This window comes from Trichoplusia ni, chromosome 4, assembly GCF_003590095.1.
Source record: "Trichoplusia ni isolate ovarian cell line Hi5 chromosome 4, tn1, whole genome shotgun sequence".
NCBI classification, from domain to species: Eukaryota; Metazoa; Arthropoda; class Insecta; order Lepidoptera; family Noctuidae; genus Trichoplusia; species Trichoplusia ni.
In genome coordinates, this window is record NC_039481.1 from 17031690 (window position 1) to 17048721 (window position 17032).

Here is a 17032-nt window from a genome sequence, read left to right on the forward strand (position 1 = left end):
TTACTTGGCAATAAAGATTTGTAACACGTTACAATTATAGTCAGAAATAAATAGACTACGCATGAAGGAGATCAAATGACAACAAGCATACTATTTACATTTTTTTTTATTTTTACAAAAAGTATAGTTACTTAGTACTTAAACTAAATTTTGTACAATTTATTAATCATAATTAAATTAAGGTAATACTTTCAAGCGTCGCTTACGTGGTAAGCAGAGGGCGACGGACGATACTCGTCACAGGACGTCGACATCATTTGTTCACTATTCTTACATCAGCGCGCTGCTGAACAGGATACTTCGAGTTATTTGGTAACATGGTAACATTCATAATGACGCCAGACTCGGCCTCGACTTCTATATTAATACAGGGTCGGTAAAGGATTTCATGTAGTTCGCAACTTTCTGAAAGTAGCTACTAATGCAGGCAAGGATTGGTGAAAACCGAACATAAATACAAAAAGTAGAGACTCATGAGGTTGAAATTAGTACCGCCAATACTGAACAATCTGTGACACCTAAATAATTGACTATCGTATATTAGTACTAGGACGCTAGGAGCCTACAGGACTTAGTACACGTAGCCACCGTTGGAGTCGTAGCTCTGGCTGATGGTGGGCGGCACTCCGCCGCCGTGGCCGCCCGAGCCGCCGGACGAGTAGCTGTCGGAGCCTCCCGACGAGTAGCCTCCACCGCCGCCGCCGCCAGACGAGTAGCCGCCACCGCCGCCTCCCGAGGAGTGCCCACCGCCGGAGGAGTATCCGCCACCGCTGCCGCCGGACGAGTACCCGCCGCCGCTTCCACCTGAAGAGTAGCCGCCGCTACCACCGGAGGAGTAACCACCGCCGCCGCCGCCGCTGCCTCCAGAGTGGCCGCCAGAATGTCCACCGCCGCCTGATGAGTATCCGCCGCTACCGCCGCCGCCGCCGCTGCTAGGAGCGCCGTAACTGGTTGATGTAGGTGCGCCGTACGAGCTGGAAGGCGGGCTGGCGGGGGCACCGTAGGAGCTGGATGGGGGGCTGGCTGGCGCTCCATAAGAGCTGGATGGCGGGCTAGCCGGAGCACCGTAGCTCGATGATGGACCGCTAGAACCGAAGCTACTGCCTCCTGAACCGCTGCTTCCAAAGCCACTGCTACCGAAACCGCTGCTACTGAATCCACCGCTGCTACCACCAGATGACGGAGCGCCGTATGATGAGGATGGTACTGCGGCGGGAGCTCCGTAAGACGAGGATGGAGGGGACGCCGGAGCGCCATAGGAGCTGGATGGTGGAGAAGGAGCTCCGTACGAGCTGGAGGGGGCGGAGGATGGGGCGCCGTAAGACGAGGACGGAGGAGAAGGAGCGCCGTACGAGCTGGAGGGACCTGCTGAAGGTGCTCCGTAAGAGCTGGATGGTGCCGCAGCTGGGGCGCCGTACGAGCTGGAGGGAGCGCCGTACGAGCTGGAGGGAGCGCCGTACGAGCTGGATGGCTTCGATGGTTTAGGTGCACCATAAGTAGTTGATGGTCCAGTTGGGACGCCGTAGCTGGTCGCTGGAGGTCTAGCCGGGGCTCCATAAGAGCTGGAAGGCTTGGATGGAGGAGGTCCATAGCTGTTGGACGGTTTCGGTGGTCCGTAGCTTGGTTTGGGAGGACCGTAGCTGGGCTTAGGTGGTCCGTAGCTAGGTTTGGGTGGACCGTAGCTAGGTTTGGGTGGTCCGTAACTGGGCTTTGGAGGTCCATAGCTGGGTTTAGGGGGTGGCCCATAGCTAGGTTTAGGGGGCCCGTAACTGGTGGATGGTCCGGCACTTGGGTAGCCACCGCCGCCGCCGCCACCTCCGTGGCCGCCGCTCCCGTGGCCACCGCCGCCGCTGCCGCCGTGTCCGCCGCCACCGCTGCCTCCGTGGCCGCCGCCCCCGCTGTATCCACCGCCCCCACCTCCGTGACCGCCGCCCCCGCTGTATCCACCCCCGCCTCCACTGCTGTACCCTCCTCCGCCGCCGCTGCTGTATCCACCGCCGCCGCCGCCACCGCCGTGGCCACCGCCTCCGTGTGAAGGTGGCAGGTACGAGGAGCTCAGCGGAGCTGCAAATAATGGTATAGGTGCTATTATTTCATACTTTGAGTTTTACTGTCTTTTATGATAAGAGCCTCTGTAATGAAGAAATTATCTAAGTCATACGAAGTAACATTTTGAAAGAGATGGTACTTCTTAACTAATTCTTATACTTAATTAACTGATTAATTTCCTGATTGCAGAGGCTCGTACAGTAGTTTAGTTATAAAGTTAGTGGAGGCTCACCTTCACGCTTTCGGTGCTTGGGCGTCGCAGCGGCCAGGGACAGCATCAGCAGGGCCGATGCCACCTGCAACAAAAAAACAAAAGTTAAAAAACTACTCATTTCGAAACGGTGGATTTTGATTGTTGCTACAGTTGGAGAGACATTTTTCGAGTTAGGATCAAACAATAGGAATCAGGTATTAAGAATACCTCCAACTGAGAAGCACTAGTGGGGACTGACATCTCCTAAATGACCATCTTATTAATTGCTAGCAGTGATGGCACAATCCCATTGTTCTGGCCGGCACTCGGCTCCAAGGATGCCCCCAGCTGTCCGCGGCGCCGACACAATGCCGGCGGCAGCTTGCGACACTTTCCCACAATTCGTGCAGATCGCTGCTATTGCCACACAGCGCAATTTACTGATCTACAGTCGACAGAACACCATCGTTTTTGTCATTGTCAACATCCTTATCTTCAAGCAGTAAGACATATTTTCGTGATTCATTCCCAAGCTTGGCGTGCTGTATTTCCCAGTTTAAATTTCGCGACAAATGAGTCTCGCGCCAATTGATTTAATAGCGCGGTTTACTTCGCAAGATAGAGTCGTCGTTTATAAATGATAACACATTTAATTGTTTCGGGTTTAGCATCTTATTAAAATAGGTTGTGGTTTTGGTTGTGAAACTTTTTGTCATATAGCCAAGACTATCCTATACTTTAACAAAGATCAGCGACATTGTTGGTATACTCTGGTATTACTAATACATACTAATATACTCGTGTCAGGGACTTAGCGTTGTTCTTATACTTTCATTTTCTAGACCCATTTTCAACAATTCAAATTCAAACACGATTCTCAACACAACTCCCATTACAAAGTATTCATGTTGGCTACCATCAACATTGCGATGTGGCATGTGGTAATCACCAGTCTCCTCACGACAAACCTCGAAATCCTCGCGTAGATTCATGTACTGAGAGGAGGAAGGTCCGCGTGCCTCGTAAAACATTGTACGGTCAGCGGGCACACGAAATTCAACCTTAATCCTTTGATATAGGAGTGCTACAATGTTAACGTATCTATTGGTGAACACTTTCACGGACTTGGTTGTCATCTCCTTGTGTTTGGGCATTTCTACTTTCAATGACATAAACATTAGTCTACTTATGAGGACACCGGACAAGAATTACAATGTGCTTAGTGTTTGCGGATTATTTATTCTTTGGCCGGCTCTATGTTGCAATACATTTGGATGTTCCAACTCAAATTCTTACTTTCTTACTAATTCTTACTAATATTATAAATGTGAAAGTAACTCTGTCTGTCTGTCTGTTACGCTTTCACGTCTAAACCACTGAACTGATTTTAATGCAATTTGTTACAGAGATAGAGTTGAGCTTGAGAAAGAACATAGAATAGTTTTTATCCCGGACTTTTGAAGAGTTCTCTTGGAAACGCGATATAAACGACCTCGACGCGGTCGGATCCGCGGGAGAAAAGCTAGTATTTCAATAATTTTGAGTAGATATCAGATGATCTCATAAATAAACCATGGAAGAAATTATTCGTTTTACTTAAATAGTTTAACCACCTGTGTTGCAATACATTTAAATGTTTTAGTTCAAATATTTCAATTATTTATTGTAGTTTAAAATCTGATAAATAAACAATAGAAGAAACTATCCGTTTTAAATAACCATATTCATATTGCAAATAGTGTTTCCAATAACAGCCTTATGATTTGTATAATGAGTTGTGCAGCGCATGCGCGGCGACCCGCTGATAATTATACCGATTCCCGGTAATAACCCGCCTGCACTGTAATACAGCCGGCGTGTATTGACACGGCTGGTACTACATCATACGAAGTGATTTGTTTATTCAAGTGTAACTTAAATACTTTAGCTAGTCAAGCTGTGTAACCTTTTTTAAGTACCTACTTAAAAAAGGTTACCCTTTTTACAATAGAGAATCTAAACTATGTGTCCTTTTATATAAAGGCCCTCTAACTGTTGGAGTACAAATGAGACAGTCCCGAACTATTGTAGAACCATCGATACTTGATAGTTGTGTTTTCATCAGCTGTCATCTCACGACACTCATAATACTCATTATTTACTGCGGAAGTGCGATCCCGCGATAGTTCTATCCGCGTGTAGCTGTAAGGTACCTAGGAGCGTACCACCGCATCTTAAGGTACACGTGTGAGAGTGAGATGGAGCGCTACACAGCATAGAGCACTGTCTCATATCCACAACTATAACAGATTTACTTTAAGAGTATTGTGGTAGGTCCCTGATGATATCTGATGACGTAAGTAAGTGATCATAAACACCTGACCTCCGGGGAAAGCTGGTGGTAGTCGAGTTTTTGTCAAACACTCATTAGAGTCACGGCACGTAAGACAAGGTGCACTGAGGATAATATTACAACAATTTGCAAGGATGTAAAAAGGATTTATATAAGGATGTATTGCGAAAACAATGGTTGTATTGAATGACAATAAGTTTTTAGGTGGAGATCTTTAAGAGATAATTTTATTTGAGGTCGTTAGGTTACACGTGTCTCTAGTACTCAATAGATAGTATTAGTTTACGTGAAACACCAGTATGCCGCACCTCTTCCTGCTCAAACCATCCGGGAAGGATGGAGATACAAATAAAAATATTTACAAAGATTTATTAAAATCTTTTCGGTATGATACTACACTTTGTGCACAAAATGGTAATAAAGCCACTTGCGAGTCGGCGATCAGACGCGTGTATCTATTCCAACGGTTGTAAGTAGCATTTCTAAGTAATTAATATCATCTCTTTGTATTCCACAGTCTGCTGTATTTGCCAACTACGGAATGATGTCAAGGGCTTGTGGTGTAATCATAGCCATGGTGATTTGTATGGGTGTAGGGTGGTATACAGGGTGGATAGACATGCTAAATAAGTAAACCGTTCGATAACTAAGAAGACGGATTTTATGGGAGACCTAAAGGACAAGAATTCAGTAAGTACTAGGCTGCTAGGACCAGAAAACAACATAGTAATTTACATAGAAAATATAATCAATGTATTCATCGCTTGCCACAAACTAAAAGGCCTAACACAAGACGCAGTTGAAATAAAGCGTAGAGTGTAACAGTAATAATGTACGTGAACCATTATGATAATTGGCCAGTGCGTGGATCTTATGAACTCCACTTTCTCTGATACTATTATACAACTTAAGTAATATATTATATATACTAATGTTTATGGTAAGCGATAGGTTTCACGTTGGATGCACAAGGAGGTTGCTCATTAAGAGCTCTTAGTTACTTTAATCTTGTGTAAAGAGGCGGAAAATGAGCGTAATTGTGGAGGTATTGAAATGTTCATATTATGTTAAGACGAAAATCCTAATAAATGTATCGGAAGATGTTTGGTTCTATCATTGTTAATTTATAATTATGTGTCGGTAGAGTTGTCGTACTATTATTTAAGTAACAGAAATAATAGATGGAATAGAGGAACGATAAAAAATGCTCTACATTTTTCCGGTGTCTAAGATCAGGGTAATAAAATATTCTGGTAAGATAAAACCAAGAAAGGACATGAAGTAACTGATATAAAGCTTTAGAAATGACGTGACACGTCGTGTATCTACGTCACAGCGTGACGGCGTGTTAGCGTGACAGTGATGAACATATCATATTCCTACTGCTTATCTCCAGAGGTGAAAATAAAAATAAGTATAACAGGTATAATCTTGGGAGCAGGTTTATATAAGCCTATTTTGGGTCTAAAAATAAACGTATTTCTCTTTCAGTCAGATAAGAAAAGAGGATTTATTTCTCAAAGTCGTGGTGTAATTGAGTTTGGAACAGGTGCTGTCAAGCGAGTGATAGCGAGACATTGGGAAAAGTAAAGAGTGTAGGTGTGTGACGACCTTATCAAATGAATAAAAAGATATACCTACAACGTGAAAATATCTAAATTTATTCGGGGAATTTGACTCATTACATTGAATTATACATTGTGATACTGATACATTGTATGCTTTCCTACTCTGTTTTATTATGAAAGTTATAAAAGTACTATAAGTGTTTAACACATCGTTTGTGATACTCATCTTTATAAGCAACACTTAGAAGCAGGCACTCAAGCAGAAAACAGTTCCAGACATGTTAACGACTCCGCATCTTCACGCAGTTCGCTCCGCCAAGCACACTGTAACACTATTGTTTTAATCCAAACTTATCAGGCGACTCTATCTTTTCTGTGATTTCCCTCATTGTCAAGCATTATAATATAATTATCTCCATCTAGTCTGCACAATGAAATAATTTCACGTAAGTGTGATGCAATGCGAGTTATGTGTTGTTATAGAATGACTCAGTATTGTTATCATTCGCAGTAACTGTTTGTGTGAAAGTTAACGCTCGTTACGTTCATAGGGGTTAACCGCTGAAGCGAATTTGAACAATACGTGGAGATAGGTATCTAGAAGATATGGAATACTTAGATTTTAACATAGACAAGCCTTCACGATTGGTTCGGGTCAATTTTAGGTTAGGTCAGTAGCCATTTGAATTGGGAAACAGTTTTGTTTTTTTATTAAAGCAGAAAGGCATTGCCCCAAACCCTTTGTCCCTGTTTAACATTATTTAGAGAAAGAGAGTGCAATGTGAAAGGTGTGAAATAAGTAACATTTATGTAAGTCCGCCGTTACTGGTGTTGTGCATGATCCTCGACGAGATGTGCTGTTTATGTTTATTACTGCTCAAATCTGTGTCAATTGGATTCTTTATTTTTACTTCGATAACTTTAAAGGTAATTTGCATCAAGCCCTTAGTGTATTTGTTAAGTAAAAACGTTACTAAATCGAGACTGAACCGAGTCTGGCTTGAATAATAATTTCATGTTGTTGTCAGTTGTAAGTTAGAATCAAAGCAACCATTATGTATGTTTAAACAACTGGAGCCCATCTTTTTAGCACACATTACCTAGGCAATGTAGGTACCTGGAGTGCATCAGTTAGAGCGAGCTCTCGCGCATGCGCTGACGCTCACTTCCTGTCGCCACAGAGTCGCGGAAATGAGTTCCACTTACATTCACACTGCTTCACTCGTTTATTAGGTATCGAGTCTTCGCAAGTTTATTGCACGTCAATCTTAGTGATTGTCAGTGCGATAGGGTTAGTGTTCAGAGAGGTCGGCTTGCTACAAGCATGTTAATATCGAAGTTCATCTATTAGATAATGTAGCCTATTTTTTTCTAAACTAGGTTATATTGATATCTATCTCTTTTATTTGTATGTGCTCAGATTAAATAAGTGATTTGTCATGGATGTTTTAGGAAAATATTAACAATACCAGCGCAATGAGCCACAATGATCAAATTTCAATTTTGTATACTGAGCCATGAAATCAGTCAGCAGCATTTAATATTCATGAAGAAACATGTGCTCTATAGTCCTCCGCTTGACAACACCCGCGGGAGCCACAATGCGGCTGTGCAACGCATATTGTTCTCTCTAAGTTGTGCTCTGCCTGCCTGCACAGTACTGCGCTACACTTGCAACACGACGGAACTTGCCCAACTCCAAGTGTGCTAACGATTCCTTCATAATTGTTTTGGGATCTTGATTTATTCACACGTTCATGATGTTTATGATACCTTATCATCTTTCTATTATAATCTACTTAATGCTAATCAGATATCGTTCATAAAGAATGGCGAGGCAAATGTGTGAACCATGCGGTACCAGGACTACATAACACTTGAGGCAGGTTTATTTGTGCATATTGTTTATTTGTTACGTAACTCAAACTATTGTTAGAACCCCGTTTAGTTTGGTTCACAGCACATTTCATTTCCAGAAACCACGTATTTCCGTGTATGTAGATGCAGTTTCAATTTTCCTGTCAAAGAATGGTTCACTCTAAGTGCGTCGAACTTGAACTAATTACAGTAAAGTTAATATGGAGTATTAATTCGTCGCACGGTGCTAAACACTAATCTATTAATCTTGAAAATAGTTTATAGGCTTCACACGCCTCATTGTTTATTTAATAGCTGTTTTTGTGACCTAGCGAGGAAGACATCGCCGCCATGACACTTTCCAATACCCGCGGCAACGTTTTTCCCGCCCATTTTCACCGCGGAGGTTATGTCATTACATTAATGACAACCTGCATGTCTCGGTAATGGCTGCTCGTGTTTCGTGCGTTCATTAATCGCGGGTAAACGCCATTGTCACATGTTTACGTTTACTTTTCGACAAAAAGATAATTTACCGATCATTGCTGTGAGAGCAAGCAAGCTTCTGGTGATGGCGCTGAATGAATCGGATTCCTTTCTCACGCAAATGCGAGCGGTATTATTTATGGGTGAGTGGCGCGCAGAATGGCAACCTACCTCATGAACGACTTACGAAATGTCATCGGCTCTGCATCTACACTCATTATCCGAGAGAATATCAAAGGAGACATTCAAAGCAGTCCTCATTATAAAACAGAATATTCTAAAATGTTAAAATTGAAGAATATTTCGCAAATTGAACCTGTCACTTGTTATTACGATAGAGAAATTTGGCAAATTATAGATTATGTAACACTAATTAACAGACGAAGTTTAATTTGAATATATCATGTAAATTACTCTATATCTCTTTGAAGTTCTAGAGCTGCCACACATATGAAATTAGATATTAAAACTTAGCTAATTAACACCAACGAGAGTTTCAATAGTTACATATAGTAGCGGAATACCGAAACCACGGCACTCCACATTAAAATTGCGATTTAAAGTAAATGAGACCCTAATTACAGCGATTAAAATTCATGCGATTTTATGCGTAATCAATTTAAATCACCTGCCACAATTAATGGCCGCCTGCCGACAAGCAATGGTGAATTTAAAATAATGGGAGCAAATCTCAGACATTTTTTCATTTTTATATTTACGTAACACCTACCACAGATAATATATTTATGCGTTTCGTATAATCCTGTGGGTCGAACTGCGGGCCAAACGCACTTTATCATTATTTATGAAAACTCTTTAGGAGTATTACCGTCAATATTGCCAGCCTGCATTTTGTAAAAGGATTTTAATGTGGTTGCTGAGATGGCATATAACTATATTTTACTGAAATTATTTGACTGGTATATCCATTTTGAGAAGTTTGTTGGGTGTGGTGTGGGTAACTCAATGCTAGCTGCTCTACATTTAGATAAAACAATATTATATGGCTATCAAAATTGTCTCGGTTGTAACGGGTTTACTAAAATAATAAGTGTATATTCATGAGTTGCATAGCTACCAGTCATTTTCTTTAGAGAATAGCGTTTCCTAACACACCTAGAACTCTCGCACCATCCTCTGCCTACAGTTTGAACTCCCATAAAACACTATTGAGATTCGTTCGCACATCTGAATATACCATAATCACTAGGCAACACATTTCCCATAGCGAAAGTAAAATTTTATAACCATACGAAATATACTGCGTCGTCCATTGCTTTCTTACAAAGTTACGTTACCTAACAATGCGTGTGCTATGCCGGCAATGTAGTGCGCGCGCCGCGGTATTGCCGGGTTACGTAACGTGTTATAGTGTGACCTGCGGTTTTTATGATGGCGACCTGTATCGGTGATACTTTGTCTGTGCTGGCGGCACACTTATTATTATGTGTTACTTATGTTGTTACTCAGTAGGTAAGATGCTGGCTTTAAAATCCACGGAGAACTCAAAGAAGTATAAAAAGTTTTTATTTGTATTCAAAGCTTTTGAATGAGCGTTGATTTTACTTTCCGCATCAAAAGTAACTTTATTTTTGACGACATATTCACTTCTTACGATAACTAAATTCTGCAACTTTGAATGACGACTAAAACCGTTAGTATTATTAAATTTTGGTTACGTGTGAAGTAAAATACCTAAGAATGAAATTGCAAATCAGTAGCTGCTCATAAAAAGTAAATAGTTTTACTAAAATAGCTCTTTTACATAATATCATACAAATTTAAAATCGTATTTAAAAATATATAAATATGTAACAGCTGGTTGCAGATATAAATCATTATATTTAATGACATTCCGAGTTATTTTCGATGCAAAACTGGTTACATGAGCCACTAACGACTCGTTTGTTACGCGAATATCTCAGAAACTGCGGAGCCTTATCACGTGCAGTTTGGACTATGACGTAGAACATTTGACTCCTAACTATGTTAATGTTGGTATTATAATAAGAATTCGATTATTATATCACTTTCTGTATACTAATACATTTCCTCACGGTTTTATGAGTCAAAGATATTTGAAATTTACGAAAATACTCTGTTATGGTTATAAGAATGCAAAGTATAATAATTTCCACCAAGTGCCTACGACAGCTACATTGTTGCTTGTACGCGGGAGAAAGTGTAGCCGGGTGTCATTACTAGTATGAATGGGGGCGCAGTGGCTGTGCGCCTCATACAATGGTGACGACGATTTACAGGGGAGAGTGTAATTGTTTCGATCTGCAGGGAAACTTTGGTAAGATGGCAATTATTAAGCTTATTTTTATTATTTGTGTCAGTGGCTTCTTGCGGTAGATGCCAGTCATTTCATTTAAGCTAGCCACAAACCAAGCTTAATTGAAATCCATAGTCATGTCTATAAGTATGAGGATATCACAAGCCGGGATATAATATACTGTACACGTAAAGTCTATTCTCCATCTCCTAGTTACAATGGGTGCAAATGCGTTAAAGCAGCTGCGAGTTGCCCATACACATTGCGCGAGTTGTCCAACAACGAAAGTACAGTCACGAACAAATGACATAACATTAAATAATGATCGACGTTTAGTTCCGAGCATCAGATAAGGAGTGAACGACAACCTCTTGCCATTCACTCACCGCTCGCTTCGTTCATTCCATTCATTCCGTTCACTCTGTCGCGCGCGCGACAGAGTGAACGGAGATGCACGAACGATTAACATGTTTTTATTAGTTCATATGATAAAAGAGTGCTTTGTATTAAATTTAATTACTTGATAGCGTTGTTCTTTTGTTGCTATATTGTTATATAAGATATACTTTGATCTTTTCTTAAAGTATATTGACCTGATTGAAAAATAATGTATTTAATAGATCTGTTAAAAGTGAGCTTCTTATATTCAAGATGATACGACCATCAGTAAATAAATGGCTAAGTATCGATTAACTTCTGTAGAAATTGACACAACTGCGCTATGGACTGTATGGGCCCGTATGTGGAAGAAGCAAGGCCTCTTATGATAATAACAATTTGCAACAACAAGGATAATCCCCGCGCATGAACTATGACCTATTCCGTAAGACAGGCTGCGTGTCACGTCGCGTGTCACATGTATGTTTACGCATTATGTAAGCCGTGACCTTAGAAATCTGCGAAACAAACAGAATTAGACGCAACACTCACATAGAGGACGCTTGCGCAACCCGACCGTGTCCAGTTACACGGAATTACAAGGAATCATGTAATGTACTGTTTACTTTTTGACAATACTCGTACTATGATTAGTAGAAAATGAATGGGTTTTCAAAATTATAAACCCTATTGTTATGATTTATGTTGGAAAATTGGGCGGACTTGCGAAACGGATGGCAAGTTTTATTGTGAGTAAATTTTATTAAGATTATATTATAAAACTAGCTGTTGCCCGCGACTTTGTCCCCGTGGGTAGAAGTATAAGTTATGATTTATACCTGCCCTGTTTTTTCACATTTTCCATTGTATCTCCGCTCCTATTAGTTGCGGCGTGTATGGTTTATAGCCTACAGAATTCCTCGATGAATGGTCTATTCAACACAAAAAGAATTTTTCAATTTGGACCAGTAGTCTTCAGCTTTATATATTAGTATAGAGTATAGATTACGGATGACATGATCTGAAGACTTTGGAATGTTGAAACTATTGTGAGGGTTAACTTGATAGCTCTCGAAGGAATTACAATAGTAAAAAAGGCCTTAAAGGAGATTCCGTATCGGGTCAGGATGTTCATGATTTTACTTTGGCTGCCTTTCATACATGATCACTTGAGTTATTGACTATCATTTATGGATGATGAAGTTAAATAAATTCTTCCTCCAATGAAAGCCATTCATGAACTCTTTATCTACAGCTATTAAGTGTAAGTATAATACAACGGAACTACTTTGTACTTAACAAAAAGCTAAATGCTCTAAGATTGGTGTGATGTAACTCATCTAAACAGTTCTTCCGATCTGCTTCACTTCCCGACGATGCGCGCGCGCAGACAATAAATCATTCTGTTCACACGGCCATTAGATCTGCGCGTGAGATGATCTGCGCAGGCGCGCTGCACACTACGCTACGGAACTGGATGTCAGATCGAAGGCAATTAATTGGTTTCTTTTGTTATTTGTCGAAATAATCAGACGATTATAATCGTATATCTAAATCTATCTATACCACGGAATTTTCCCACAGTAGAGGGAAACCTGCTCAAAAAAGCTTTTTACCAATTCCTCTTTAAAGTTTCATCGAAATAGATTTGGCAATTCGTGAGGAAATATGTAACATACTGACAGTTTTCAATCAGGACTTGTATTAAGTAAACAAATAGTCCTCTTGCTCAGTGTGTAGCCCGCCTGCGTGAGTACATTGACCTGATGCTAAGTGTCACTTAATATGCGTTACTAAGTAATTATGTTAAGTACGGCACTAGAGTGTTGACTAAGTACTTGTATAATTAAGTGTTGTTTTTATTATTTTGTGTCATTAGACGTGACTTTGAAAAACTTATGCAAAGTGTTAGCGAACCCTTTTGTTCATACTTATGTTTTTAATAACTAACTACTTCGGCAACTGTTGTGGAAATATATTATTGTACTCAAAATATAGTACATTTTATCTTCAGTACTGAATTTATAAAGTTTACTCTTCGGTATGAAAACACAGGTAAATTTCATCATTAGGTCAGTCGGTGAAAACGTCCGGAGTACCATCGATTAACAAAGAAGACATGTGTTAATTCGCGTCTATGTTATATAACTATAAAGTACCGCGGTACTTTTGGTATAAAGGTTATTGTAGGCAGACAAACGCACTTTAATTTGCGTGTACGCATGAGATGTAGGGTCATGGCATGTCATGTATTGATTTCTTTCAGATAAAATTCCGCTATTACAAAACCTTGTCCAGAGGGAAAATTTTAAGACTTACCGGAATATTTACGAAGGGAAATTTTAATATCTACAGCTAAGTAGCTACTATATGAAAAAAAATCACATGTTAATAAAGGCCTCATGGCACTCGACACTTGATGCGTACCTAAAAACAGTATTTGTATGTTTTTTAATTAATTATCACTTCTAAGTTTTTCGGACAGCCCTGTCTTAGCGTATGATGCAAAGTGCGGAAGAGTATCGACCTTGACCTTAATGACACTTTCTAGCGGGCGGCGCACGCGCGGGCGCCTCGTTACGTCACGCTCGGCTCGGCGGAAACACCCGAACGCGAGCCGAACACAGCGTGCATCACAGTTACAGCGTAATTTGGATTTTATTGCGATTTTGTGTGTTAATTGCTTTCGTATGGTTTTAATGATATTTATTAGCAATGCACTTAAAATCAGAATTTACACTACTGTGTGGTATAAGGTAAGTTAGTAAGATTCGTGTAGTAAGACGTTAAATATTGACAAAAAAAATGTCAGTCTTCGAAGAGGTTCCAAATAACATTAACCTTTCAAGTAATATTTCAATAACTTCTTTGTACGAAAATAGCTTAAAGATGTCAAAATACGCATTAACTGACAACGTGATGATAAATTAGAATTCCGTTTAAGTTAAAAGGAAAAAACTTGAATAGAAGCAGACAATGGGCTTTCAAAACACGTTAAAGAGAGTAAAAATGTGCGTTCAGCGTGGTGCTAGGGTTGTACGGAGATGAATGACTTGTAGGCGTGAGTCCCGCGCTAACTGACGTGATGCAACCACTGCGCTTCCAATAGGGCTGGCGACTGTACTGCACTTGCATATTTACAAAGCGTACTTCAAGAAACGATTGTTATCTTAGTTTTTGACTGGATCTATTCTCTAGCGTAAGTAAATAATTAATAGTATGTTCTATAAAACAAAGTATATGGTTGCGAGAATTTATATGTATCGCCGCCATTATAAGCATAGGCTTTTCTCTGTTTTTGAAATTCTTCTCTTTTCCTGGTCTCTTTATATGGTCTGCCCATCACATTTTCAGCCGACCGTCATTTTTCTGAACGCTTAGGCGGGCAATTAATTTATAGATTGATCTCTACTTTAACACCGTAAGGAATGTTTAAATATGAAAATAAGTAAGTAGTTCCTTGCGTGCCAGCCCTGTTGCTACGAGTGATGCGGTGTGCACAAACCATTGTGATGCAACACGTGTCGCCGCAGTACCAGTGTGTTAGCACCCTTATTTATGAACGCGACTATTTCAGAATACAATTTCTGTTGCGGTTTTCATGAACCGATGTTATTTTAAAGATATTTAGGAGATGAAGAGTTCTAGCATATTATGTACAGTTACCTAGTTCTATACATCTTTATTTTTGGATATTTTCTTTAGAAACCTCATTCTTTATCTTCAGTGTCTTATAAACGCCCGTGTGTGCCTCGTCACGTTGCCATTATGGTATACTATATGACTCTCGGTGAATTACAGAGACCATAAGAACGAATGGCCACAAATTGTCCTACGTTCGTTACAACTTCGACCAATTCTTTACAATACCGCGAGCCTACTCGGGACGGTGATACATTACCCGGAAAAGTCACCCTCTCTCAACATACAACAACTTGTCCTATTTTTCTTACTTTCCACGTTAGTGTTGTTGTTTCTTTTGCACAAACACATTAATTTACTTTTTGTGCTGAAACTTTGCGATTAACATCCGAAGGACATTTTTTGTATTTCTTTTTCAAATCTGATTGTACTTAACAGATTATAGTGTTAACACTTTGTTGTGTGCATGTATGTTTTAAGTGTTATTTTAACTATTTATTGTAATATGATAATATAATATGTGTGTATAACTTACCACCAGCTTGATGTGCGCCATCTTGGGGGACGAGAGTGCCGTTCTGTAAACAAGAGATAAATTCTTATAGATTTTCAGTTTTTCATTTATTTGAGCCAGGAGTTTGCAAAGTGGTGCTGTGATGATATGTGGCATTTTAATTATTATTACATTTCTGAGGAGTATTATTTTTTATTTACGTTTAATTTACTTTAGCTCTCACGATTAACTTGAGTTTTAAGAATTCGAACTATGAACTTCTGATGCTACTCGGCTCGGTGCTACTCTAAAGACGAAGTTTTAGCTAGTTCACTTTCCTATTTTACTCTTTCATTTTATTAATACTTGAGATATTCCACGAATCAATTGAAAACACTTATATAGTTAGTATACAGAATGCACCAAATTGAATCCGACATCCGAGTTTTTGATATCCTGCTTATTCGCAGCTTTTAAATTATTTTTCTGACATACATTTAATTAAAAAAAGCAAAGACTGAATTGAAAAAACAATGTTTAGCGTTAAAAAGTAACATTACAAAGTACAAAACAAATGTTCTCGTCTGCCAATTATAAAGTTACAAAAACTTTATAACAAGCAAACCAAACGAAGTTCCAGAACTACATCCTAGGTGGAGGTACTCAGTAGCACCAGCCTGTCACTCCGGTTAATTAACCTTATAATAAGGTTCTAACTAATATGTTCAAAAGTAATTCGTTACTGGACAGCGCAGTACGGAGGTACAGTGTAGCGCAGTAGCACAAAGTAGCGCAGTGCCACTGAGAGTCACGAGTTCAAAGCAACAGTGTTGCTGAGTGGCGCAACTTATAATTGTTTACTTACAAAGTTTCGTAAAGTTCTGCCAGGACTCAGATTATTGTTATTGTCCTCACGAATTTAATTTACACAAAATTGATATTTATTTGGGCAAATGATACTTGTTATTTGTGTAAATATATACTATTGTGGAGGTATTGCTTTTTAAATTAATTTAATTGTTACTATTGCTTGTTTGTAATTTTCTTAATTTTATATAAGAATGTAACACTTATAATTTTGTAGACTGAAACACGACCAATCTAAGTTTTTAAATTTTAAAAATTATGAGAATTTTCAACCTACTGCACGTTTATTATTTTTACGGAAAAAAATCTCGACAGACTTATTAATATTATTTCTTATTGTTTTTACTGTCTCAGAATACACAGAAACCTATTTTACAAAAATACACGCATATAAAGACTTACCAAAAGCTCACAGAATCCGATATGCACAGAGTACTGCAACAGTTACTAACTCACAAACTGTTCGACCTCGTCAAGAGCGGAGCGATCCGACCACGTGACGCGCACGCGGCGATGCTGTGTTGCGACCTGCGCCCGCGCATCTCCGCTTTATACGCCGCCCCCCTCCCTCGGTACGCGAGGATATGTAATGCCACTAAATATGCTCTAATAATTGCCCTAATGATGGACCCCATCACGAGGAAAGGGAAGGAAGGTCATCGCGAGCTGGTGACTACCAGGTCCACCAGGTGTGGTCAGTGGAGTGGGCAAGCTCCCTGAGGACTATGCTTTATCTTACATTGGGGATTAATACATCTTACGCTGGATAGTAAAAGTCAAATTTTGTTTTTTAAGCAAGCGGTAACCGGCAAAACTGTTCACACTGTTACAAAACGATTTCTAGATATAAAATATGGTAGGTTCTACATTGTAAATATAATATTATAAT

At 39.9% G+C, this 17032-nt stretch overlaps 1 protein-coding gene across 1 annotated transcript; it reads right to left on the reverse strand.

Moving 5' to 3' along the window:
- Nucleotides 1–90: 90 nt before the first annotated feature.
- Nucleotides 91–16239, reverse strand: LOC113493173 (pro-resilin). Its single transcript, XM_026871011.1, has 3 exons — nt 15319–16239; nt 2282–2345; nt 91–2064 (listed from the first exon to the last, which is right to left on the reverse strand). The coding sequence occupies exons 1-3, from the start codon at nt 15451–15453 to the stop codon at nt 572–574; spliced, it is 1692 nt and encodes a 563-aa protein (XP_026726812.1). The 5' UTR covers nt 15454–16239; the 3' UTR covers nt 91–571.
- Nucleotides 16240–17032: the final 793 nt, after the last annotated feature.

What these genes read in the sequence shown, in the direction of transcription:
- LOC113493173 (XM_026871011.1), bottom strand. Translation starts at nt 15,453, where the DNA reads ATGCCACATATCATCACAGCACCACTTTGCAAACTCCTGGCTCAAATA. An exon ending in TGGCGCACATCAAGCTGGTG is followed by an intron (nt 2,346 to 15,318) that starts GTAAGTTATACA and finishes TTTTTGTTGCAG; the next exon opens with GTGGCATCGGCCCTGCTGAT. An exon ending in CAAGCACCGAAAGCGTGAAG is followed by an intron (nt 2,065 to 2,281) that starts GTGAGCCTCCAC and finishes CATTATTTGCAG; the next exon opens with CTCCGCTGAGCTCCTCGTAC.